The 26932-nt window shown below is 40.1% G+C and overlaps 1 protein-coding gene across 1 annotated transcript in view; it reads right to left on the reverse strand.

Moving 5' to 3' along the window:
- The window catches only part of scospondin (subcommissural organ spondin), an 852118-nt gene that overhangs the window by 610013 nt on the left and 215173 nt on the right, over positions 1-26932 (reverse strand). Inside the window, 12 exon segments of the mRNA XM_034168739.1 lie at positions 9119-9126; positions 9182-9351; positions 9533-9718; positions 9810-9951; positions 10040-10253; positions 19229-19349; positions 19511-19532; positions 25547-25625; positions 25740-25899; positions 26085-26255; positions 26347-26488; positions 26584-26711. Coding sequence (XP_034024630.1) covers positions 9119-9126; positions 9182-9351; positions 9533-9718; positions 9810-9951; positions 10040-10253; positions 19229-19349; positions 19511-19532; positions 25547-25625; positions 25740-25899; positions 26085-26255; positions 26347-26488; positions 26584-26711 — 1543 coding nt within the window.

Consider the following 26932-nt stretch of genomic DNA (forward strand, 5'->3'; position numbering starts at 1 on the left):
TGGACAAACACTGGGAGAAGACATTTATAAGGCAGTACTGGTAATGCTAAATGAAAAACGAAATAGATGTGAAGAAGATTGTGTTAATTGCTACTGATGGAGCTCCAGCTATGATGGGGATAGAGAGGACTGGTTCAACATCTGAAAGTTCACCACCCTCACTTGATATGGCTTAATTCACCAGTTTGTCCTTTGTGCAGATCTTGGAGAAGTGAAGAGTACTCTGAATGGCAACAATGATGAGACTTCTTCAGAGCATCATCTGCACAGCAGCATGTTCCTGACAGAGGTCAATGCAGCATTTGATGATTTGCTCCTGTACAACATCAGATGGATGGATCATCAGATCATCAGATGGATGGATCATGACATCATCAGATGGCACGGTCCTGAACACAGTGTGTGAGCTGAGGTCAGCTGTGCTGCTTTCTAGAGGAAAATGGAGGTCTTCAAAAGTGACCTACATGTTGTGTGGGCTGCCAGAAGAAGAGGTACTGCTGGCCCACCACCAGAGGGCGCCCTGCCTGAAGTGTGGGTTTCAGGCACAAGAGGGCGTTGCCGCCATGGACACAGCCGGGGGTGACAGCTGTCACTCATTATGCCAGCTTTCTGTATGAGAGGTGGAGGTGGAATTTCCACCATTGTTGTTACTGGGTGGTCACACACCCACATCTGATTGTCTCTGCTCCTCGCCAGCAGTACCAGATCCGACACGCAGAGACGGTGGCCACCTGGGGTTTTCGGGACTTGGCGGCTCCAGTATTCTCCAGGTTCGGTGGCGGAGGAAATCGTGTGGTTCCGGTTCTTCTCAGGACAGACATCCTCTATCCTCGAGCCTGCCCACACGTCACCTTTGTTAATTGACTATTATACACATTCTGTAATCTGCTGTGTTTGGTTGTGCTTTTCACAACAGTAAAGTGTTCATATTTGACTCTTTCATTGTCCATTCATTTACGCCCCCTGTTGTGGGTCCGTGTCACTACACTTTCACAACACTACAGGTAGGATGTTTAATTTTCTGCCACACACATTATCTGGATTTTACTTAACATATTTTTTTAATGCTTAATGCTCTTAACAGAGCTTCTTATCCCTTTTTAATTTTACCGACAGGAGGAACTGTCCCACTTTCCCAAAAGTATGGAACAGCCCAACAGAAAAGGAGATCTTCAGCAACAGGTTGAATTTATGGAGAAGCTGACTGAACATTTCAAGACGTGCTTTGATGACTTCATATTGGGAAAACAAGTCCTTCTGTGCAGTGACAATCCACTTCTGGTCAGAAATATGGGAGAGTTCTCTTTAGAAGCACAACAAGTTTTCCCATGGGCCACAGCTGCTTCACTGCAAACTGAGTTAGCTGACCTACAAGAAAGCATTGCACTGAAAGAGACTCGGTGTGACGTCATCACCTTCTGGACAAAGATAGTAAGTGCAGCTAATTTCCCTCTGCTGCAGAAGATGGCAATTCACATTCTGACAATGTTTGGCTCAATGTACCGCTGTGAATCTGCATCCTCAACAATGAACGTGGCGAAGAACAAGTACTGCAGTGGACTCACAAATGAACATTTTATATCAGTGTCTTCGCCTGTCCATCACACCATTTGTGCCAAAGTGCAAAGCCTTGGCAACAGACACAAGATGAAGCAGCATTTGACACAATGTAAAATAGCTTTTCATTGCACTTTGATTCCCGAAATCTTGATATATTTGTTTGCCAAACGATTGTATGGAGGAGTTGATTTTTTTATTGAACTTAAAGGTACATTTTGTTTTATTTTAGCATGTATGTTAATATTTTTAAATCTGAGATGCTTAATTCACCTTAGAACAGCAATACATTTTCCCTACTGTCTATTTAAGAAGAAAATGGGCCATAATAAAACACAAAATGGATGAAATGGGGACGGACAATCATGAAATGGGGGGTAAAATGTAATGAAATGGAGCACAGTGACCCAGACTGACTCCAAATAAGTACTTTTATTTAATTGTTTGTTGTTGTTGTTGTTGTTCCATTCGGCTGCTCCCCTTTTTGTTTGGGGTCGCCACAGTGGATACAACCAGATCCGCATTGGTATTTGGCACAAGTTTTATACCAGATGCCCTTCCTGACACAACTCCAGGGTAACCTGGAGAAACACACACAGCCACTGTCTTTCCAAACAGGTCTCCCATCCAAGTACTAACCAGGTCCCGCACTGCTTAGTTTCTGAGATCTGACAGGATCAGGCTGACACAGAGTTAAATGTTTGGCTTTTGTTTTTGTGAGATCCCTCAGTACATGTAGTAGGGGCAGGTGCACCATTTGGCGTACAAGAGATGAAACTTCATTCAATGGGTCAGTCTGCTCCATTTCACTACGTTTTACCCTGTTTCGTTATTATCATTCCCCATTTAGCTCCATTTCACTTAAAAAATAATTAAATAAAAGAACTTAAGTGAATCATATTTAATCATATTTGGAGTCAATCTGGGTCAGTCTGCTCCATTTCATTACATGTTACCCTCATTTCGTTATCATGCTCCATTTTGCCCCACTTCGTATTTTAGTATAGCCGGAAGAAAATTGTTATTTAACCCATTCCTGATATTGATTTTGAATTCTTTGCATGGGTGTTTTTAAAACAGCATCCAAAGTACTTCTGTCAAAATGCAAATTGCATTTTGTTTTAGTCGGGATTTGCTTTGAGTTTGAGATCAAGGATAATTTTAGATTTTTTTTTTTTTTTTTTTTGTATATGAAATGGCAAAAACAAATTCAAATGTGTGAAATACCAAGTGTTCCCATGTTTTTGGAACGGCTATACTAAAATATGAAATGGACAAAGTAGGGCGAAATGGAGCCTAATAAGCACGAAATGGGGGTAAAAAGTAACATAATGGAGCAGCTGACCCAGACTGACTCCAAATATGATTAAATATGATTCACTTAATTCCTTTTATTTAATTATTTTTTTCAGCGAAAAGGAGAGAAATGGGGACTGGTAATAATGAAACGGGGGTAAAACGGAATGAAATGGAGCAGACTGACCCAGACTGACTCCAAATAAGATTAAATATGGTTCAATTAATTATTTTTATTTAATTATTTTTAAGCGAAATGGGACTGATAATAAAAAACGGGGGTGAAATGTACTGAAATGGAGCGGACTGACCCATTGACTGAAGTTTCATTTCTTGACCGCTAGATGGCGCACCTGCCCCTACTACATGTACTGAGCGATCTCACAAAAACAAAAGCCAAACAATTAAATAAAAGTAATTATTTGGAGTCAGTCTGATTCAATCTGCTCCATTTCGTTACATTTTACCCCTTTTTCGTGATTATCAGTAGGCTACACATTTTGCCCCATTTCGTATTTTAGTATGGCCCCTTTTGGAACATTAAACAGCTAAACTAAATGGGACTTTTTCAATCCTTCAAATCAATTTACTAACTTACTTTTTATATATATATAATTTTGAAGTGAAGTTAGTGTGATTTGCTCCAGACTGCAATTTGAAAGTCACTTTAACACGACATGACAAGAGCCAGGAGGAAAAGGCAGTTTAATAGTGAGACACGACTTGTAAAAGCGCACATTTCTCGTTCAGAATGGGCAGATGGTGAAGCATGTATTTAGAAAAGGAACAAATATATGATGACTCGGCAGCTGCTCACAACTTTCACAAGCAGCAGTTTGAGAACAAGCAGCGAAAAATCAACCAAGAAAGCAAAACAAGTTATAATGATGTTGACTTTGAAAGACTCGAGTACTCACACGATCCTGGAGTGTTATCCTGACGATTAACAGCCCGACAAAGTTCGTTTTAATCCACCAGCACATGATCGAGTCACTAGTTTAGCATCGGGTTGGAACAGGAACTGTCCACGGTAGAAAAAAAAAAAAAGCAGGCGCTGTCGTTGAACGTGGAGGAACTCGACAAAACCCACTAAAAAACATATAACAGTCCACATTCCGGGCTGTGGGTAAATTCAGAAAGCAGAGATAACTTGTGTTTTTAGTTCGATCGCTTTAAAGTCCGTTTTGCCACCAAAAACATCAGAGAACTGAACTCTGCTACACATGAAAACATATCACTCCGCCAACCTGAACTCAGTCACATCACACGCAAAGCGAACTGCGTAAAGTAGTTCCTGATTGAACGAGCACAATGTTTTTGTACCCTGTGAACGACTGTCACAATGAATGAAATGAATACTGTTCATATAAGTAAATCTCACACTATCAAGCACTAACTTCCTGCTGCATGATCACATGACCCAAGACCAGCGCTTTTGTTTTTGTTCCCATGACAACAAGGTGATGACGTTGGAGCCACCACATTCAGTCTGAGGCAGCTCACAGACGGAGTTAACTGACAACAAGGTTTATAAGTTAAACAAACAAACAGCTGCAGGATGTCTTGTGTCAACGATTATGAACAGTTGCAGACAGATGGTTCTGGAGCATTTGGAACATGTTAGAAAATAAAGAGAAAATCTGATGGGAAAGTAAGCAATAGTGACTTTTATCTATGAAAATATTTTAGTTGTAGTTGTGAAGTAGTTCTGTTTAGGGTCCCTGACTTGGGTATAATTAGGTGGTGGTGTGGACCTCCTGTAGGGTTCAGCTTAAGGCAAGATAGATTTTAGACTTTTTCAGATTTTTAATGCCAGTTGGAATTAAAAGTAAGACCAACGTTATAAGAACCGAAACAACACAGTGTGTATGTGTGTGTGCGTGTGTGTGTGTTTGAGTCTTGAGGGGTCAAAGCTTTGGCCTTTATGATTTGACCTAAACTATAATACCTACATATAACACCTATTGTATGTATACCACAAGTGTTGCCAAAAATAGTTTTCCATCACAACCATCATTTATTTATATCCTTAATGAAGCCATTTTGTCTCTGTAGATCCTGCTATGGAAGGTGGTGAGCTGCCGGAAGATGAGCGCACGTAAAAGAGAGAGATTGACCTTGGAGGTGAACCTTCTGAGGCACCTCAACCACCCCAACATTGTGCAATATTACGATCACTTTGTTGACCAGGAAAACATTTACATTGTGATGGAATACTGTGAGAGGGGGGCTCTGTCCACCATCATCAAAGAGTGCATCGAGGAAGGGTAAGTACACAATCCTTCATTTGTCTTGATGGATCTTTCAGTCAAACATACCATCATTTCAGGACAGTTTCACTTCTGTATTTTGTAGCAGTGCCTGCAGTATTAACTGGCTGTATTTTAATCCTGACAGGTCTTATCTCCCAGAGGACCCATTATTCAAGATAATGCAGACCAAGAGGTCAGGCCGACTGCTCCTAAAGTCTGGGATTTCTCCAACACAAATTGTCTTGTTAATGGGAAATATCTCACCATACACTGCGCAGATCATGCAAACTTGTTTTCTGTGTTTTCTGGGAATAAATCAACAAGACTTTCTACAATGAAAAGTCAGACATCTGGGCCCTGGGGTGTCTGCTTTACAAGCTGTGTGCCTTAAAGTAAGATCTGCACCTCATAATTGAGCTGATGTTTCTTGCTGTGTTGAAAATAAAGCTGAATCATTGTTGTTGTATTTCACCTGTTTAGGCCTCCATTTCAAGGGTTGGGAAAAAAGGCAGTGTAAGACAAGATCAACAGTGGAGAAATCAAAAGAATCCCATCTGAATACTCCGACGAGCTGAACTCCCTGATCAGGGACACGCTGCAAGTCTCGGTGAGATATACGGTTATCACGTTTCTGTGAGTTTTCCCACAGTCTTACTTGAGCCGTCCCAGATTGTGATGTCATGGACTTTGCGAGGGTTACAAGTGCTAACTCATCAAATTGTAACCTTGACTATTTCAGCCTAAAAGGAACCTCATCACAATTATGAGACTGGCTCAAAGATGTTATCATGCAGTCAATAACACATCTTCAGTCAGTTACTGATAGGATTCAAGTTAAATTATACTAATGCACACTGATCCTGTTTTATGTTTGTGAGTTTAAACTGTGACATATGATCAAGATGACCTCTACTGGAGAAGTCACGATTTTTTGTAAATTCAGTTTCTGCTACTAAAATTTTTGTTTTGACTTATTTATGATGTTCTATTGTTCAAGCACATCCATCGTCAAAGACAGTTTTTGTCCAAACACAATTTTGTGGGTTTCTGTTTTGGCTCAGATATCAAAAGTGACATTTGTAAGAATTTTTCTTTTGTGCTTCCACCTTGTCACGGTTTTCTGAATCTCATGGGTCTAAAAAAGTGGTCATGTTCTGCATTAGTGCTGAATCTTAGTCTTCCCTCTTTCCAGGACCACATGAGGCCCACTGGGAATGAAATCCTCTGCAGCAGCCTGCTGACTGACATGGTTGTTGAGGAAAACCAAAAACCACATGACCATCATGACCCTCTTCCTCAGTTCCTGTCAGTCGCAGATATCTGGCCCATGGACAAGGTTCCAAAAAGACAAAAGCGGAGACGGGAGCCTGAGCTCGGTGAACGAAACAAGTGGAGGCAGAAAGTAAGTTTTATCACCAACAGCCGTTATCACTGTTTCAGTGTTGCTCTCATTAGCTTTTTAGCTGTCAAAGTTAGCTTCAGAACTAGTTAGCTGGTCAACCGCCACTTATTTTCTTTTAATGATGATGATGTGTGTTGCCAAAATTATGATTCTATGTTGGGTGGATCCTGGATGATTGTCACATTTCAAAGTTGTCACTGGTATTTTGTAGTTTTGGAATGGCTGATTTCAACACTTTCAAACACCCAATATCAGGAACATTAATGAAAATATCAGGTGGTCAAATTGGATTATTTTGATTTGTTATTTTGCACTCAGGGACACATCAAGCAGAAAAGATGTCCAAGCAGTTTCTTGGTGATCATTCATTGTATTGGCATTTGAATGTTGAGTAATAAATGAAGATTTGACTTTTGTTTTTATAGTCTGAAACATGCAATCATACACACACATTCTGTGGTTTTCTTATTATTATTATTTCTTATTCTATCTTTTCTTACAATTCAGGACAAACAGAAGAAGATCAGTGCTCTCCAACCTGAGGAGGACAACAACAAGCTCCTCAACCCATGTTGGTAAGGAGAACTTTACCCAGGCTCACTTCCTCCACAGAGCCCAAGAAATCCACAAACAGATGATGCATATTATGTAAAGGTTGAAAAGTCTGTGTAACTGTCTTTGTCATCCACAGAATTGTGAAAAGTGAGCTGGCGCTGTCCACCACAGTCCATTACTGAGGAGACCACCAATGACCCTCGCTGGCTGCAGGACTTTGGCTTCAGCTTCTTTAAATGCATCTCAAGTTTTCACGCAGCCTTAAAAACTGTGAACTAACGAAAAGAAATGAAAAAGTGTACATAATTCATATTATTTTGTCCTATAACTGGAGATCATTCAGTTGCTTTTCATTGTATTTTCTAACGCCTCAATATGAAACTTTGTAAATGTGCAAACAAAATACAATATTTTCTTAAATCTGATGCATTTTCATTTCAACTTGCATTGATTTCCACAAAAAAAGGATACATGTAAAGTACTTTGAGCTTCTGATGCCGATGGAAAAACGGTATATAAATGTAGTCCATTTACCATTTACATGTCTTAAATATGTATATCAGTTGCACATGATCAAGTTGCACGTGATTTTCTCAAAAACAATTCACTTTTTCTTTGGCTGACCCTCAGTTATTCCTCTGAGTTTGGTCATAATTGGACTAAAATGTTTTGAGTTATACTTTTCACAGACACACAGACTTTGTCGGAATGGCTGCCCTCATGGACTGACAGACTCTGAAGGGAGTTCATGTGAAGTCTGTGAGAGTTTATGGCTGTTCAACTGTCAAACCTACAAGTACACAAGGGCGTTTTGAGCCCTTTCGGCTATTTTCCACAAGTTGGCATTTCTGCAGTCAATGACAATCTATTACAATCTATGTAAAAATTTGAAGACTGAATTTAATACGGGATCACAATGAATGTGGTTCTGATTTAATTAGGCTTTAACCTAATTCTAATCTGTGAGGCAACAGTGCTAACCACTAATCCACTGTGCTGCCATAATAATGACAATAAGACTGTATATTAAACATTGTTTTTTTCAAAGAGCAGAATCTGTTTATTATTATAATTATGTATAAAAACTGTTTTGTCTTCAAAAATGTCTTCCAAAGTGGACCTTTAAGGAGTATGAACATGAAATATCTTTGGTTCATACTGACTGCAAGGAAATAGGAGGAAAAGTAAGAATTGTGGATTTGTGTGTGTGTGTATGTGTGTGTGTTTTGGCAGCATTTTACATATTGTCCCAAATGTGCCTTGATTTGGGGTGATATAAAAAAGAAGATTGGGCTTCAGAAAGCCTTTTTCCAATCATGTGTCTGCAAAATGGGAGGTTGTCTCATAATCAGGGTTATCATTCTGAACAACACTGTATGAACCTTTTTATTACTATGTAATGGAACAAATTAATTTAATTTGATTTAATTTAGTTACATAATTGCAGGGATGGTGGTCAAGCAGTTAATGTGCTTGCTTTCACTGTAGACGTTTCCCGGTTCAAACCCCCACCCCTGGCCATTTCTCCATGTAATGTGGAGCTGCATCAGGAAGGGCATCAGACTTAACTTGTGCTAAATCAGCCTCAGATGTGCAGTGACAAGTCAAAGATAAAAAAAGGGAGCAGCCAAAGGGAGTTAATAATTTAGCTACTGTATATAGTACCTAGCAACATTTTAATTTGAGAAAAATTATAATTAAATCAAAGTTTATTCAGTCATCAATTCAGCTCAGTCAAACTGTAGTTTTATATACAGTATTTCACTGGAATACAATGTGATCACCATAGAAATTATTTTGGTCGTTACTGGAATATAAACTGCTGTAAACTCCTAAATGTTGCTCTTCTGACAGGTGTTTACTCTTTTTGTCTGTATTTCACACATCTCAAACCTGAAGTTTATTTCAGAAAATGTATGCAGATGTAAAGAATGAAGGATGGGTGTGATGTCACTTGTGCTGATTCACAGAGCAAATGCAAATGACCGAAAGATCCTAAAAACAAGACAGTTATCTGGTGTTAAAAAAGAAAGAAAGAATCCATTTGACTGTTTACCTGAGGTTCTGTCAACAACAACAACAACAACAACATTAGAGTTGGAGTTAATCAGTGTGAAACATGGTTGGTTGTCTGGTGAAGTTCAGGTTGGATTGTGGCCCCTGGGCTAGCTACGTTGTGTCAACTACCTTGTGATCTGGCAGTATAGATTCCTGGAACACCAACAGTTGTGTCACTACGGAAGCCTGGTCTCCTCGTGGGGCTGGTCTGATTCTGGAGCCCAGGAAATCCTTAGAGAAGAAAGAAGAACCAGCAAAGAATTCATTACTGACACTCATGAGCAACCAAGAGAATTGAGCTAGGTTGTAAGGTGTCGCACACATCTATTCAAGACCTGTCAAATGTAATTTGCATCTCATCACTTGATTCAGTGTTTGTTCGTTTTTAGTGGATGCCATCAAAAACGATGACCACATATCTGTCAGTTCTCACCACAGTTCATCTCGTCAGAGTGATCTTTGCAGTTGAGTTGACCATCACAAAGGACAGAGACAGAAACACACTCTTCACTGTAAAGGCAGGCAAACTGGCCTTGATTACAATGCTGCACAGTGGTCACAGGCAAGGCAGTCACACCGCTGGGGGTTACCAGCTCATCTATGCAGAAGAATGAAATACTTTTTCATATCAAGATGATATTATGTTACTTTTCCAGTGAATTAGCACGGTATTTGACTCAATTCCTCACCTTCCCTACAACCCAGAATCTCCACACGCAGGAAAAATGTATGTCTGAACTCAACAGGAATAACACGTAGGTAACGAGCTTTGACCAGCCGATCGAGCCAGCGAGTCACAGGGGTTCTGCCCACCAGCCGTACCTCAAACACCTACATCTCAACCAAGAAGACACAACTCAACAAAGCTTTATAAATGTTACACAATGCAACATATATTATGACAAAATGTTGAAATTACCTTAATGAGGGCATCGGGCTTCCCACTCTCAGTATAGTCTGTAAAGTGTCTACTGTGTAGTGCAAAGGCCAGGCGGTATTTAGTCAGGGAACCCCACATATGTTCACTGCCCTGAGTTATCACACCTGAAACCCAAGTGGGCTCCAGGAAGTCCACTTGAAAGTAGGGATGGGGATCAGAAGGCAAAGGGCTCCAACCAGGCTCCATAACCTGACTAAAAGAACCACATGCAGTGAGATGATTAGTTATTCAACAGCACAGCCAAAATAAACCAACAGGTATTTTCACACATGTTCAATGTTCAGACACACACTACACAAGTACGCTTTAAAGCCTCTGTCCCAAATATCAAAAAGACAATCTGGTGAATACATCACAAAACACTATGCATTGTAGTATTCCTTAAACATGACTTTATTTAAGGCCACTCATGTTGGCAGGGTCCACAGAATGAGTCCCAATGGCTCATCCAAAATACAACAACACTGGATGACTGATTGAAAAACGTACAAATGGCCCAAGTAGCTGAGTGTTGTTAGACTTGAAAAGGAAAGGAAAATTGCTATAAATAGAATAAAATAGTTTTCTAATTTTAAATATGTTGTTCTTAGATTTGCTGTAATGTTGCATTCACATGTTGATGAGATGTGGCAGATGGTAAACTGGATATTCTATTGCTTTCAATAAGAGGACGACAAAAAATTCCAGCACCTCAGACTGAGAGAGCAGCTCCCACACACGTGGATGTTATGTGCCATCAGAACCTATCACAATCTTTTTTTTTTTACTTTTCTAATTCATGCAGCAACAAAAGGATGTTGATTTATTTTTAATACTAATAAAAGACAGAGACTGAAAGATGAACCATTTCATGCAGAGAACCACAGAATTAAATAAGAGCCCGAGCTTCCTGATTTCATAAAATATTTTGTGAAATGAGAAAACTCTTGTATCTTTCAATGAGGTAAATTAAAAAAGAGCCACTTTGAGTGATAGGAAAGCAACCCAAAGTGGCTTTGTTAGTTTTCTGCTAGTGGTCACAGATGGCTGTAGGCAGTCCACACTACAACCTTTCCTGCAGTCAACAGCAAGAAGATTCCTTGATGGTTTCTGCAGTTTGACTTGTCTCATTTCCATTTGTAGATGTGATAATAATTGAGTCTTTCGGGTCTGCAGGCATTTCTTCTTGAGTCTAGATTTTGTATATGAGCTGGTGCAGTAGGTGTTGGAGAAACAGACCTCCTTCTTTAAAGACTTCAATGGGAATGTTGCCTTCCTTGGGTGCTTTGTTGTTTTTCATGCCTGTTGGATGAGGAGAGTTTCTTCAAGACTTTTGGTTCAGCTGAGTTCTTTGATATCTTGTCTTGGTAACAGTTCCTCCTCCTCGAGGATTGGGTTGGTGTTCAAAGGGTGTTGCATGCTACCACATCAGAGTTGACTTGTCATTAACACTACAAAACACTATATTCTACTTTTATTGGTCTGCTCGTTCTGGTTTTTGTTCTTGTCTAAGGGTGGATATTAATATCATTCAGGATTCAGACGGTGTTATTTGAGCTTGGAATTGCAAGAGAAGGTTAGGTTTGTGTCTGATTATGGAGAAGGTCATGGTAATCCCCTGGTTATCACATGGGGAAGGTTCCTCTAATATTGCTGTTGGCACTTTTGATATTTGTAATGTGTGTTTGTTTTTTGTCTGTAAGCTGGGTTACAATTAGGTAAGAATCAAGGTGGAGATTTTAATACATTTTGGAGCTTAAACCTTTTTAATGAGAAAAGTTATGACCTGTGAAACATTGAGATTGTGCACGTGGAATATTAAGGGAAGCCACTCACCCATCAAATGGAAAAAAAATACTGTTATCTTTAAAAAAGGAAAGGGTGGACATCACTATGCTGCAAGAAACACATCTGAATGATGTGGAGCATTTAAAGTTTCAACAGTGTGGCTTTGATCAAGTTTACTTCTCATCCTTCTCATCCACTGGACATCCACAGCCTGTCCAGTGGATTTTTATTTTTATTTTATTTTATTTTTTAGCACTGTTGTTGTGCGTTACCTGTGCTGCTCCACAGCCTGTCTAGTGGATTTTTATTTTGTTTTAGCACTGTTGTCGTGCGTTGCCTGTGCTGCTCCACAGCCTGTCCAGTGGATTTTGATTTTGATTTTTTTTTTTTTGGCACTGTTGTCGTGTGTTACCTGTGCTGCTCCACAGCCTGTCTAGTGGATTTTTATTTATTTTTTACCACTGTTGTCGTGCGTTGCCTGTGCTGCTCCACAGCCTGTCCAGTGGATTTTGATTTTGATTTTTTTTTTTTTGGCACTGTTGTCGTGTGTTACCTGTGCTGCTCCACAGCCTGTCCAGTGGATTTTTATTTTATTTTTTACCACTGTTGTCGTGCGTTACCTGTGCTGCTCCACAGCCTGTCCAGTGGATTTTTATTTAGCGCTGTTGTCGTGCGTTACCTGTGCTGCTCCACAGCCTGTCCAGTGGATTTTTATTTAGCGCTGTTGTCGTGCGTTACCTGTGCTGCTCCACAGCCTGTCTAGTGGATTTTTATTTTGTTTTAGCACTGTTGTCGTGCGTTGCCTGTGCTGCTCCACAGCCTGTCCAGTGGATTTTTATTTTTATTTGATTTTATTTTTTAGCACTGTTGTTGTGCGTTACCTGTGCTGCTCCACAGCCTGTCTAGTGGATTTTTATTTTGTTTTAGCACTGTTGTTGTGCGTTACCTGTGCTGCTCCACAGCCTGTCTAGTGGATTTCTATTTTGTTTTAGCACTGTTGTCGTGCGTTACCTGTGCTGCTCCACAGCCTGTCTAGTGGATTTTTATTTTGTTTTAGCACTGTTGTCGTGCGTTGCCTGTGCTGCTCCACAGCCTGTCCAGTGGATTTTTATTTTTATTTTATTTTATTTTTTAGCACTGTTGTTGTGCGTTACCTGTGCTGCTCCACAGCCTGTCTAGTGGATTTTTATTTTATTTTAGCACTGTTGTCGTGCGTTACCTGTGCTGCTCCACAGCCTGTCTAGTGTCGGATTCCCTGTTTGGGAATCCGCTAGCTTAGCGTAGCTACTAGCTCTTAGCCGTTTTAGCATGGCGGCTTCTCCTGTCTCTCCCGTACTTTTCTGCTCTGGGTGTGAAATGTTTAGTTATTCCTCAGGCTCTTTTAGCAGTAACGGTACATGTAATAAGCGCAGCTTATTCGTAGCTTTGGAGGCCAGGCTGGGCGAATTGGAGGCTCGGCTCCGCACCGTGGAAAATTCTACAGCTAGCCAGGCCCCTGTAGTCGGTGCGGACCAAGGTAGCTTAGCCGCCGTTAGTTCCCCCCTGGCAGACCCCGTGCAGTCGGGAAGGCAGGCTGACTGGGTGACTGTGAGGAGGAAGCGTAGCCCTAAACAGAAGCCCCGTGTACACCGTCAACCCGTTCACATCTCTAACCGTTTTTCCCCACTCGACGATACACTCGCCGAGGATCAAACTCTGGTTATTGGCGACTCTGTTTTGAGAAATGTGAAGTTAGCGACACCAGCAACCATTGTCAATTGTCTTCCGGGGGCCAGAGCAGGCGACATCGAAGGACATTTGAAATTGCTGGCTAAGGCTAAGCGTAAATTTGGTAAGATTGTAATTCACGTCGGCAGTAATGACACTCGGTTACGCCAATCGGAGGTCACTAAAATTAACATTGAATCGGTGTGTAACTTTGCAAAAACAATGTCGGACTCTGTTGTTTTCTCTGGGCCCCTCCCCAATCAGACCGGGAGTGACATGTTTAGCCGCATGTTCTCCTTGAATTGCTGGCTGTCTGAGTGGTGTCCAAAAAATGAGGTGGGCTTCATTGATAATTGGCAAAGCTTCTGGGGAAAACCTGGTCTTGTTAGGAGAGACGGCATCCATCCCACTTTAGAGGGAGCAGCTCTCATTTCTAGAAATCTGGCCAATTTTTTGGGATCCTCCAAACTGTGACTGTCTAGCGTTGGGACCAGGAGGCAGAGCTGTGGTCTTATACACCTCTCTGCAGCTTCTCTCCCCCTGCCATCCCCCTATTACCCCATCCCCGTAGAGACGGTGCCTGCTCCCAGACCACCAATAACTAGCAAAAATCTATTTAAGCATAAAAATTCAAAAAGAAAAAATAATATAGCACCTTCAATTGCACCACAGACTAAAACAGTTAAATGTGGTCTATTAAACATTAGGTCTCTTTCTTCTAAGTCCCTGTTGGTAAATGATATAATAATTGATCAACGTATTGATTTATTCTGCCTAACAGAAACTTGGTTACAGCAGGATGAATATGTTAGTTTAAATGAGTCAACACCCCCGAGTCACACTAACTGTCAGAATGCTCGTAGCACGGGCCGGGGCGGAGGATTAGCAGCAATCTTCCATTCCAGCTTATTAATTAATCAAAAACCTAGACAGAGCTTTAATTCATTTGAAAGCTTGTCTCTTAGTCTTGTCCATCCAAATTGGAAGTCCCAAAAACCAGTTTTATTTGTTATTATCTATCGTCCACCTGGTCGTTACTGTGAGTTTCTCTGTGAATTTTCAGACCTTTTGTCTGACTTAGTGCTTAGCTCAGATAAGATAATTATAGTGGGCGATTTTAACATCCACACAGATGCTGAGAATGACAGCCTCAACACTGCATTTAATCTATTATTAGACTCTATCGGCTTTGCTCAAAAAGTAAATGAGTCCACCCACCACTTTAATCATATTTTAGATCTTGTTCTGACTTATGGTATGGAAATAGAAGACTTAACAGTATTCCCTGAAAACTCCCTTTTGTCTGATCATTTTTTAATAACATTTACATTTACCCTGATGGACTACCCTGCAGTGGGGAATAAGTTTCATTACACTAGAAGTCTTTCAGAAAGCGCTGTAACTAGGTTTAAGGATATGATTCCTTCTTTATGTTCTCTAATGTCATATACCAACACAGAGCAGAGTAGCTACCTAAACTCTGTAAGGGAGTTAGAGTATCTTGTCAATAGTTTTACATCCTCATTGAAGACAACTTTGGATGCTGTAGCTCCTCTGAAAAAGAGAGCTTTAAATCAGAAGTGTCTGACTCCGTGGTATAACTCACAAACTCGTAGCTTAAAGCAGATAACCCGTAAGTTGGAGAGGAAATGGCGTCTCACTAATTTAGAAGATCTTCACTTAGCCTGGAAAAAGAGTTTGTTGCTCTATAAGAAAGCCCTTCGTGAAGCTAGGACATCTTTCTACTCATCACTAATTGAAGAAAATAAGAACAACCCCAGGTTTCTTTTCAGCACTGTAGCCAGGCTGACAAAGAGTCAGAGCTCTATTGAGCTGAGTATTCCATTAACTTTAACTAGTAATGACTTCATGACTTTCTTTGCTAACAAAATTTTGACTATTAGAGAAAAAATTACTCATAACCATCCCAAAGATGTATCGTTATCTTTGGCTGCTTTCAGTGATGCCGGTATTTGGTTAGACTCTTTCTCTCCGATTGTTCTGTCTGAGTTATTTTCATTAGTTACTTCATCCAAACCATCAACATGCTTATTAGACCCCATTCCTGCCAGGCTGCTCAAGGAAGTCCTACCATTATTTAATGCTTCAATCTTAAATATGATCAATCTATCTTTGTTAGTTGGTTATGTACCACAGGCCTTTAAGGTGGCAGTAATTAAACCATTACTTAAAAAGCCATCACTTGACCCAGCTATCTTAGCTAATTATAGGCCAATCTCCAACCTTCCTTTTCTCTCAAAGATTCTTGAGAGGGTAGTTGTAAAACAGCTAACTGATCACCTGCAGAGGAATGGTCTATTTGAAGAGTTTCAGTCAGGTTTTAGAATTCATCATAGTACAGAAACAGCATTAGTGAAGGTTACAAATGATCTTCTTATGGCTTCGGACAGTGGACTTATCTCTGTGCTTGTTCTGTTGGACCTCAGTGCTGCTTTTGATACTGTTGACCATAAAATTTTATTACAGAGATTAGAGCATGTCATAGGTATTAAAGGCATTGCGCTGCGGTGGTTTGAATCATATTTGTCTAATAGATTACAGTTTGTTCATGTAAATGGGGAATCTTCTTCACAGACTAAAGTTAATTATGGAGTTCCACAAGGTTCTGTGCTAGGACCAATTTTATTCACTTTATACATGCTTCCCTTAGGCAGTATTATTAGACGGTATTGCTTAAATTTTCATTGTTACGCAGATGATACCCAGCTTTATCTATCCATGAAGCCAGAGGATACGCACCAATTAGCTAAACTGCAGGATTGTCTTACAGACATAAAGACATGGATGACCTCTAATTTCCTGCTTTTAAACTCAGATAAAACTGAAGTTATTGTACTTGGCCCCACAAATCTTAGAAGCATGGTGTCTAACCAGATCCTTACTCTGGATGGCATTTCCCTGATCTCTAGTAATACTGTGAGAAATCTTGGAGTTATTTTTGATCAGGATATGTCATTCAAAGCGCATATTAAACAAATATGTAGGACTGCCTTTTTGCATTTACGCAATATCTCTAAAATCAGAAAGGTCTTGTCTCAGAGTGATGCTGAAAAACTAATTCATGCATTTGTTTCCTCTAGGCTGGACTATTGTAATTCATTATTATCAGGTTGTCCTAAAAGTTCCCTAAAAAGCCTTCAGTTGGTTCAGAATGCTGCAGCTAGAGTACTGACGGGGACTAGCAGGAGAGAGCATATCTCACCCGTATTGGCCTCCCTTCATTGGCTTCCTGTTAATGCTAGAATAGAATTTAAAATTCTTCTTCTTACTTATAAGGTTTTGAATAATCAGGTCCCATCTTATCTTAGGGACCTCGTAGTACCATATTACCCCATTAGAGCGCTTCGCTCTCAGACTGCGGGCTTACTTGTAGTTCCTAGGGTTTGTAAGAGTAGAATGGGAGGCAGAGCCTTCAGCTTTCAGGCTCCTCTCCTGTGGAACCAGCTCCCAATTCAGATCAGGGAGACAGATACCCTCTCTACTTTTAAGATTAGGCTTAAAACTTTCCTTTTCGCTAAGGCTTATAGTTAGGGCTGGATCGGGTGACCCTGGACCATCCCTTGGTTATGTTGCTTTAGACGTAGACTGTGTTTCATAATTATTGTATGGCCTTGCCTTGCAATGTGGAGCGCCTTGGGGCAACTGTTTGTTGTGATTTGGCGCTATACAAGAAAAAAGTTGATTGATTGATTGATTGATCCTTTACCACTAAAAGCAGAGGGGTGGCAAGCCTCATTAGGAAAAAATTTACCAGTCAAAGTGTTAAAATGTATTAAAGGTGCTGATGATGGTCTTGTGATTTCTCTAGATGCAGAGAAAGCTTTTGATTGCGTTGAATGGTCCTATTTATTTTTTACTCTTGAAAGGTTTGGCTTGGGTAATGAGTTTTTTAGATGGGTGAAGGTCCTGTATACCCAGCCACTGGCTACTGTCATAGCTAATGGTCTTAGGTCAGAAAAGTTTGTGATCCGGAGGGGTAGTAGACAGGGCTGTCCTTTATCACCTCTTTTGTTTGCATTGGCAATTAAACCTCGAGTGGAAGCTGTCAGATGAGACCGTTTAGTGACTAGATTGGATGTGGGTGAAAAATCACATATGCATATTATATGCAGACAGTGTGTTATTGTTTAAGTTGAACCCCTCGGTGTCAGTCCCTCAGCTACAACTACCAAGATATCAGTTGAGTGCCCATCTACGATACATAGCTGACTGGATTAAAGAAGATGCCTCCCAATATGGTTTGATATCGAAAAGTCCCTATCCAGTTGTCCTCTAAGAAATCTACTTTTTATTGATAAACTGAAGTGTGTCAAAAAGCATTGCAGCAACCTGGTTATAGTTAATACTGTTAGAGCGTGGAGGATTATGCAGCATATTAAAGGTAGATCGGGGCTTATGTCAGTTTTCACCCCGATCACTGATAACCCCGGCTTTCTCCCAGGGACCTTGGACACAGTTTATAAATGCTGGACAGTTAAGAGAACTTCTTCCTTGGGTGATCTTTTTGATGGTTCTGTCATCATGCCTTTTAATTAAGTTATGGAAAAATATCGTATATCTAGAAATGACTTCTTTCTTTATTTGCAGGTCAGAGATTTTATCATAAAAGATACATCGCTACTGGCTGATATGACTGTCATACAGATGGAAAAACATGTGCTTCTTTCTCAGGGAGATGCTTCTATTAGAACCCTTTATGCTAGTCAGGTGTCAGTGCCTGAGCACTGGGAGCGACCTGGGAGTTGTAATAACAGAGGGGAGATGTGGAGTGACATATGGGATAATGCAAGGAAAATAATGGTATGTAACCGAACAAGAGCAATGCAACTTAAGATACTACATAGGGAACATGTTGCTCCAAATCATCTCTCCAAATATAAAAAGGATGTCTCTCCATTTTGTCTTAAATGTAGGACAGGAATTGGTGATCTTACTCATCGTTTCTGCTCCTGTGTAAAAATACAGAACTGTTGGAATGATGTCTCATTTGAAATACAAAAGGTTTTGAAGAAGGAGCTTGAACTTGACCCAGTCTCCCTTCTTCTGGGACTCCCTGACGGACGGGTAACTGATATATATCAGAACAAAATTGTATAATGTTTTGACATTTTGTGCCAGGAAAAATATCCTTCAACACTGGATTTCAGATGAAGTCCCCTCAATTGAGGGATGGCATAGAACAATGATGGAATATATACCTCTGGATTCTGTGACCTGTCTCCTGCACTACAAAGTAATGCCTTTGAAAGAACATGGAAGCCATTCCTTGATTATATCAGTGTAAATATCTCTGCTATAATGACAAGAGCATTTGTATATGTTCCTATTTTATGATGTGTTGACTTTGACTACAAGAAATATAACCTGATTACAAGAGACTCTGCTCAAAGAACAACCATCTATCAGTTGCTGCTTTACTTCAAGCTGTTTTTTTTTTCCTGCAACCTCCTTCTTAGAAGACTGGATGAGTGGGTGTGGGTCTACCAGAGGAGGAAAATTCATACTGTACCAGATTATTTGAAATTAATCCAATGAACACAAAATTTAAGTTCTAATGTAATGGTTTGGATCTGATACTTTCTCATCTGTTTAAGTGAAGACAGAAGATCAAATGTTACGGTATAATTTGTATTTGTGTAAGTCTGACAGCTTTATAAAGATCGGTGCACTCACATATTTGGGATGGTATTTAGGCGTCCAGCATCAGCAGGGTTGTTCTCATGATGGGAGGATGAGGTCAACTGTCCATAATGAATTCTCCCATCTTCCATTCCAAGAGCAGAGGAACAAATGACTGTGGGATATAAATAAAACCCAATCCTATTTTACATTGTGAATTTCGAATTCAAGCCAATGATTCTGTTGCAAATGCAGAATCTTACATCTATTCTTAAAGAACTTAAAAATCATCAATTTCACAAAAAAAAAAGGATCTAAAATGTATTTAACACTCACCACGATATCCTAGGCCAGCATCCTGCAAATAAATTACAATGAAAAGAGCATAAATATATAATCGATAATCGTATGAGCCAAATATCATTCCTGTGATTACGGGTGAGAAAATAGTTGATATTTTGGGAAGCACTGACATTAATTGTATGCCTAAAGGCAAGGAAAGTGAGCTTGTGAAAGCAGAGATGACTCATTTTTCATTGGATCTGTGGAAGGTCCACAAAAATCTGGACAGGTAAAGAAAAGTGTAGTAACAGCTTCACCCTCATTACCACCAGAAAGGTGCACTGAAGCAAAGTTGAGTATTCCCAACTCTTGCAGTGTAGAAGGTTAAAGGCAAACAGATAAGGTTGTGGTTTCTTCCAGGCCTGAAGTAACAGTGTGTGAACAGTGCATGCCTTCAAAAGAGAGCGCAAGTTCAGAAAAAAAATCAATGCTTCCCAGCTAACAAATTTACATTGTCGAAACATTGCGGCAATGTTATGATATCCTTGTGACAATGTAACATTTCCAGAGGTTGTCACAGTGCTGCATTTTTACATGAACCACAACGTTCCCAGTAAAAAATTTTACATTGTAAAAAATGAACCGCTGTCTCAAGGAGAAAAAAAGTGATGTAACAATTTGCATAGATTTTTTAAAGTAATTTCAACTTGACTAAAGTTATTTCAACTTTACTAGAGACGTCTTGTGGCATTAACCCAGCTGAAAGTTGAAATAACTGAGTTGAAATAACTTAAAAGAATCTATGCAAATTGTTACATCAATTTTCTCATTGAGACAGCAGTTCCTTTTTCTTCTTCATGTTCAGAAACTCCTTCCTCTGGTCTGCTAGTTCCTTGGTCACATCAGGGAATATTGACAGACTTTGTCCATCCCATTTCACTCCTAGCTTCTCCGCTGCACCTCTCAGTATCTTCTCAGAAAGCGGATCAATACGGGTCTGGGTGACTGGTCCTCCTTCAGCACCGGGGCGAGCCTTCAATGCATTACTTCAATTTCAAACTCCGCCTCAGGGTTTATCCCCAGCCCCTCGCTCAGAACTTTTTTGACACATTCCTCCAACGTGCCATTAGTCCCGTTTGTCTCCGCCAGTCCAACCAATGTTACGGTGTTCCTCTTGCTTTGATTCTCAAGCATTTGCACGTGGTTCTATAACATGTCCAGCTTTTCCCCCCATGGTGTTGGTTTTAGTCACAAGACCCTTGGTCACGTCCTCCAGCTGGGAGGAGTCCTCCACCTCCTTCACTTGTACCTGTAGCCCAATGACAGAGTTTTTCAGCTCAGTGGTAGGAGCTACATCGGCAGCTACTTCTGTCAGCGTAGTACTCAGTTTCATTATTTTAGCAAAGACTTTTTTTGATACTTATTTTTTGTTCAACAACTTCGTCGAGAGACTTGTTCCAAGTAGCCATTCGAGTCGTGTCCTTGACATATTTTGATGTCGCCATTTCTTACTGCCAAAAATTCAGTCAAATTACTAAAAACTTTTTTGGGATTAAGTCAGTCAGTATTTAGCTCAAGGTAGGTAGATAAATAGAGGCTAAGTGATGAAATTAGTAGCGAATAATCGGAGATCTCCTACAGTGTTGCCATCTTGCTTGGCATACCCACGTCACTCCCCAGCCTCAAGTTTGTTGACTATGATGAGACAAGCTTGGCGCAACTATCTTTGGAGAGTTTTACCCATTTCGCTTTGCATCACCTGTTAAGCTCCATCAGGTTGAATGGGGAGCCGTCAGTGCACAGCCATTTTCAGATCTCTCCAGAGATGTTCAATCAGATTCAGGTCTTGGCTCTGGCTGGGCCACTCAAGGACATTCACAGAGTTGTCCTAAAGTCACTGCTTTGATATATTTGCTGTGTGGTTAGGGCCATTGCACTGTTGAAAGATGAAGTATCACCATAGTCTGAGGTCAAGCAGCAGGTTTTCTTCCAGGATGTCTTTGTACATTGCTACATTCATATTTCCCTCAATCCCGACTAGTCTCCCAGTTCCTGCCACTGAAAACCATCCCCACAGTATGATGCTGCCACCACCATGCTTCACAGTAGGGATGGTGTCTGGTTTCTTCTAAACATGACACCTGGCATTCATGCAAAGAGTTCAGTCTTTGTCTCATCAGACCAGAGAATTTTGTTTCTCATGGCCATGTGATTTTTACTAAGGAGTGGTTTCCATCCGGTCCCCTCTACTATACAGGCCTGATTGGTGGATTGGTGCAGAGATAGCTGTCCTTCTGAAAGGTTCTTCTCTCTCTATAGAGGAATGCTAGAGCTCTGGCAGAGTGACCATCAGGTTCATGGTCACCTCCATGATTAAGGCTCTTCCCCGATCACTCAGTTTATACAGGCAGCCAGCTCTAAAAATAGTCCTAGTGGATCTGAACTTCTTCCATTTGTGGATGATGTAGCCCACTGCACACTGCAACCTTCACAGCAGCGGAAATATTTCTCTACCCTTCCCCAGATTGATGCCTTGAGACAATGCTGTTTTGGATGTCTACAGACAATTCCTCTTCATGCTTAGTTTGTGTTCTGACATGCACTGTCAACTGTGGGACCTTATATGTAGACAGATGTGTGCCTTTCCTTATCATGTCCAATCAACCAAATTTACACCAGGTGGACTCCAATTAGGCTGTAGAAACATCACAAGGATGATTAGTGGAAGCAGGATGCACCTGAGCTCAATTTTAAGCTTCATGGCAAAGCCTGTGAATACCTACATGCATGTGATTTCTTTTTTTTTTTTTAAATAAATTTCCAAAATCTAAACAACATTTGTTCACATTGTCTTTATGGGGTATTGTGTGTAAAAGTTTGAGGAAAAAAATTTATTTCATCCATTTTGTAATAAGACTGTAACATAACAAATTGTGGGAAAAGTGAAGTGTTTTGAATACCCTCCGCATGCCCTGTATACAACCCCTGGCAAAAATTATGTAATCACCGGCCTCGGAGGATGTTCATTCAGTTGTTTAATTTTGTAGAAAAAAAGCAGATCACAGAGTTGATCTCAGATTGAGTGATTCCATATTATTATTATTATTCCATATATATTATTTTTCCCTCTGCTTGGTCTAAAAAAGTAACCGTTACTGACTGCCACAATTTTTTTCCTGATTTCTTATAGTGTTTCTTAAAGCCAGAAAGTTGCCATTTGAAATGACTTTAGTTTTGTGTCATGTCTGTGATCTGCTTTTTTTCTACAAAATTAAACAACTGAATGAACATCCTCCGAGGCCGGTGATTCCATAATTATTGCCAGGGGTTGTATACTGTACACTGCACAAACTAGCAAACATCATTTAGAAAATATGCATATCATATGCTGTGTGAAAAATGTACGCTGTTTTTAAAAAAATAACATAATACACAATTTGGAAAATTTAATTAGACCAAACATATTTGTGGAAAAAGTGAGACCACAGTGGAATAAATAAGTTGCCTGTATCTGCCGGCCCTGAATGGTGAATTTTCATGACCCAGAGTTGAACTCACTGTACCTGGGTACTTTCCAAAAAATGATATCATCCACAGATGTTTTTAATGGTGTAATATCGCTATATTTCGCTATATCTATGGACTTATAACCAGAAATGGGAGGAAGTCACTATCAAGTCATTCTCAAGTCATCAATCTGCAAGCCCCAAGTCAAGTCTCAAATCAGCTTGCAAACAACTGCTTGTCATTATGACTTGAGACTTGACTTGGGACTTGCTGATTCATGACTTGAGAGTGACTTGATGGTGACTTCATCCCACCTCTGCTTATAACATTTCAGATCATCAGCAAAAAAGGGCAAGTGTGGAGTGTTGAGTAGAGCTGGGCATGTCATTAATGTTTACAAAAGAAAGAACAATAGCAGCCCCAAAATGGAGCCCTGGGGAACCTCAGACACCACTGGAAGCCCACCTGAGTGACAACCCACAACAACCACCCCATTTTGTCCCAGTCAAATAAGTTGTCTTAAACCAATTTTGACGATCAGAAAGAATACCACAGACCTGTAATTTATGAATTATGGGTAACACTGTAAAAAGCCTTTGAAAAGAAATGCTACAAGCTAAACCATCTGCGGCAAGTGCTTTTGAAATATCTAAATTGCTAAGAATTTTAAACAAGTCTTGAACCTCAATGTGAATTTTACCAAATGAACTTTGCTGAAATGTATCAATATCTTATACAGCGTTATACCTCTTACATTGGGTGAATACAAAGAAAAACAAACAAACAAACAAACAAAAAAAATATATTAAACAGGGTTGTTTGAGAAGCGTAACAAATGGGCCCCGGACATTCCAGACACATGTGTAAAATGTTTAACTGAAAAAGGCAAGTTAATTCATTGGGTTTGGGAATGTCCCAACCTGAAAGATTTTGGGAAATGGTGGTCCACAATTTAAGGAAAATCACAGGTGTGCAAATACCATATGTAGCAAGGCTTTGTATTTTAGGAATATATCCACATAACTTTTCAGTTTGTGCTGGACATCAGTCTCTAATCGATTTTGGCCTCCTGCAGGCCAGGAGGATAACTGCTTTGTCTTGGAGAGAGACTGAAATTCGTTGGACACAATTTAGGATGGGAGAGATGACAAGATGTGTTACACTAGAGAGACTGACCCATGTAACACAAGGCAAAGCACAGAAATTTGAAAATGGGTGGGCACCTGTGATGTACTTCCTCAAGAACTGCTGAAGTGGGTTTCCTGGTGAGACTAGAGTGTGACACCTTGTTATTTTAAGTACAACTTATTTACTGTATTATAATTTGTTGTTTGATGTAAAATCTTGAATAATTGTTTTTTATGATGCTTTTTTGTATTTTGTTATTTTTTAACTGTTAAAATCAATAAAAACATTGTTGAAAAAAACAGGGATGCCTTATCTATCTTATCTAATACACATTATACATTATGCACATCCAAGATAACATGACAAATTCTTTGTTTATGAAAACATCTGAAGTGTAAAACTGTCTTTTAAGAATAATACATAAGAAAATTTCAAGATTTTATGATGGACTGTAGTTTAGCTAAATTACTACATTTTGAAACAAACTGTAATATAAACCCATGTCATGCATAAATTGTTAAGCACTGCATTTATAAAGTTTCATATTCACAAACACCAGTGTTTCTCAAATGTCTTCACACCAAGGACCACTTAAAAAACGTAAAAAAAAAAAATAACCTCATGGACAACCTAAGTCTCCAAATATCCAAAAACAATAGGTCTGCCTCCCACACCAACAGTATATTACAACAGTACATGAATATCTATTAGAGTGTGAAGTCATTTTTAAACATTTTGAGAAACACTTTTAAGTTAGAATATGGTAACTTAAAATATGATATTTTACTCATGTACTCATGGACCACCAGTGGTCCGTGAACCACTCTTTGAAAAAGGCTGACCTATACCAGTGACAGGGTGCTGCCATGCCAGGTACTCAACTGTCACTGAGTTATTGAACAACAACAAATTAACCCTGTTAAAGCTACTACCCCAACTGAAAATGCATTTTCCTGCACCTGAAAAGGGCTGCTCTGGAAACCATCATTGATGAGAATTCACACAATAAAATTCAACCATGTTTGTCTGATTGAATGACTCCTGGGAGTCAGAAACAGCATTAGAGGTTGCTTTGTTTGGACCTTCCCTTCTGATTTCCAGTAGATATTTGATGAGGTTGTGATCCCTGAATGTCCTTCATATTATTTTTGGGTAACAACCTTTTACAACCTTCCATGTCTGTAAAACCGTTTCATCCCCTGGGAACAAAGTGGGGATTAAGAATCTTGCTCAAGGGTGTCTTTGTGATAATAGTGAGAGTAGGACAAGAGCAGTTATTTCACCCCCCACCACCACCACCATATTGTGTTTCTGATCAGAAGACTGAACCTGTGACCTTGTGATTAAAAAGCAGCTTGTCTTCTTTAGGCCACCACTTCTAATTCTGACTCTGACTTGTAGAAGCACAAATGTAGAGGTTGGATGAACTGACAATTGTCCAAAATGTTCTATTACCTTTGGTGTGACTGTAGGATGAGTAACAGCAGCCATAGATGGAGTCCTGAGTGGAGCAGGAGTGGGTGTGTGCAGTTTGCTGATTGGTTCAGAAACAGATATAAATAACAGGTAAATTCATGACACATATTTAAGAAATGTACAATGAACTGGAACTGCATTTACTGTTGCAACAATATTCATAAATAGCCACCTGTCTAGCTGGGTGGTAACATTCCCATGAGAGTAGCAACCAATTTCATCCTCTCCTCTGGGACAGTGGGGGATCCCATCACAACGCAAAATAACATTAATACAGCCCCCTGTTGAAAAGCAGGAGAACTGGCCAAAAGGACAACCACGTGGGCTGGTGACTATATCTGAGGTCACACACACACACACACACACACACACACACACACACACACACACACACACACACACACACACACACACACACACACACACACACACACACACACACACACACACACACACACACACACACACACACACATTATATATATATAAGTCAAATTTCATGACTGTGTGACTAAACAAAAAGGAGAAATAGGCATTTTATTTTTTGGAAACTCACCACAGTACATTTCATCTGATCCATCTCCACAGTCATTGATGCCATCACATACAACACCTGATGAGTCTGCAGGTACACAGTGGCCGTTGTTACACTGGAACTCCTTTGCTGTGCAGCCAGCTGCTGTGGAGACTGAAGAGGCAAGGATGAGAGTTGTCAACCTGACATAATATTTGTGCAAATACATGTCAGCTGAATGAAGTACATGTAGCCGTCTAATCACCAGCTCCACAGCCCATCAGCTCAAGGCGCAAGTAGATCCCATTGTGGAAGTCATGTGGTAGGAGGCGAACAAACTGAGCCCACACCCTCCTATCCAGTCTGTTCTCCACCACCCCACGATCATCATAGTTACCATGAAAAGTCTGGACAGAGAATGGCAAAAAAAATTAATAATCTAACAATTCAAGATGTGGGAAATCAGTTCTACAACGTACAGACCCAACACACAAAGTGGGACCTTAGCTGCAGATCGTTCGTCAGTGAGCACCTCTTTGTAAGTGTACCAGTGTCTGCCATCTTGGCTGAACTGCAGGTAGAAGCTTGATATATAAGTGTCAAACACTCCACCACCCTGGGTTACCACACCTGGACAACATCAGGCAGAAATAAACCATTTCATGTATTTTACTAGTGCATTATGAGTCAGGTCTCAGCAGAATTTACTTGCACAAACAACAACTTTAAATATGGAACAGAAGAATTTCAACTTAAGAAAGAAATACAATGACTGCACCAGAAGCAACCTTGAACTTGACCGATGACCATCATATGCGAGCTCAGATATATTATGCCAAGGTACATTAATG

Source organism: Thalassophryne amazonica, chromosome 1 (assembly GCF_902500255.1).
Source record: "Thalassophryne amazonica chromosome 1, fThaAma1.1, whole genome shotgun sequence".
NCBI classification, from domain to species: Eukaryota; Metazoa; Chordata; class Actinopteri; order Batrachoidiformes; family Batrachoididae; genus Thalassophryne; species Thalassophryne amazonica.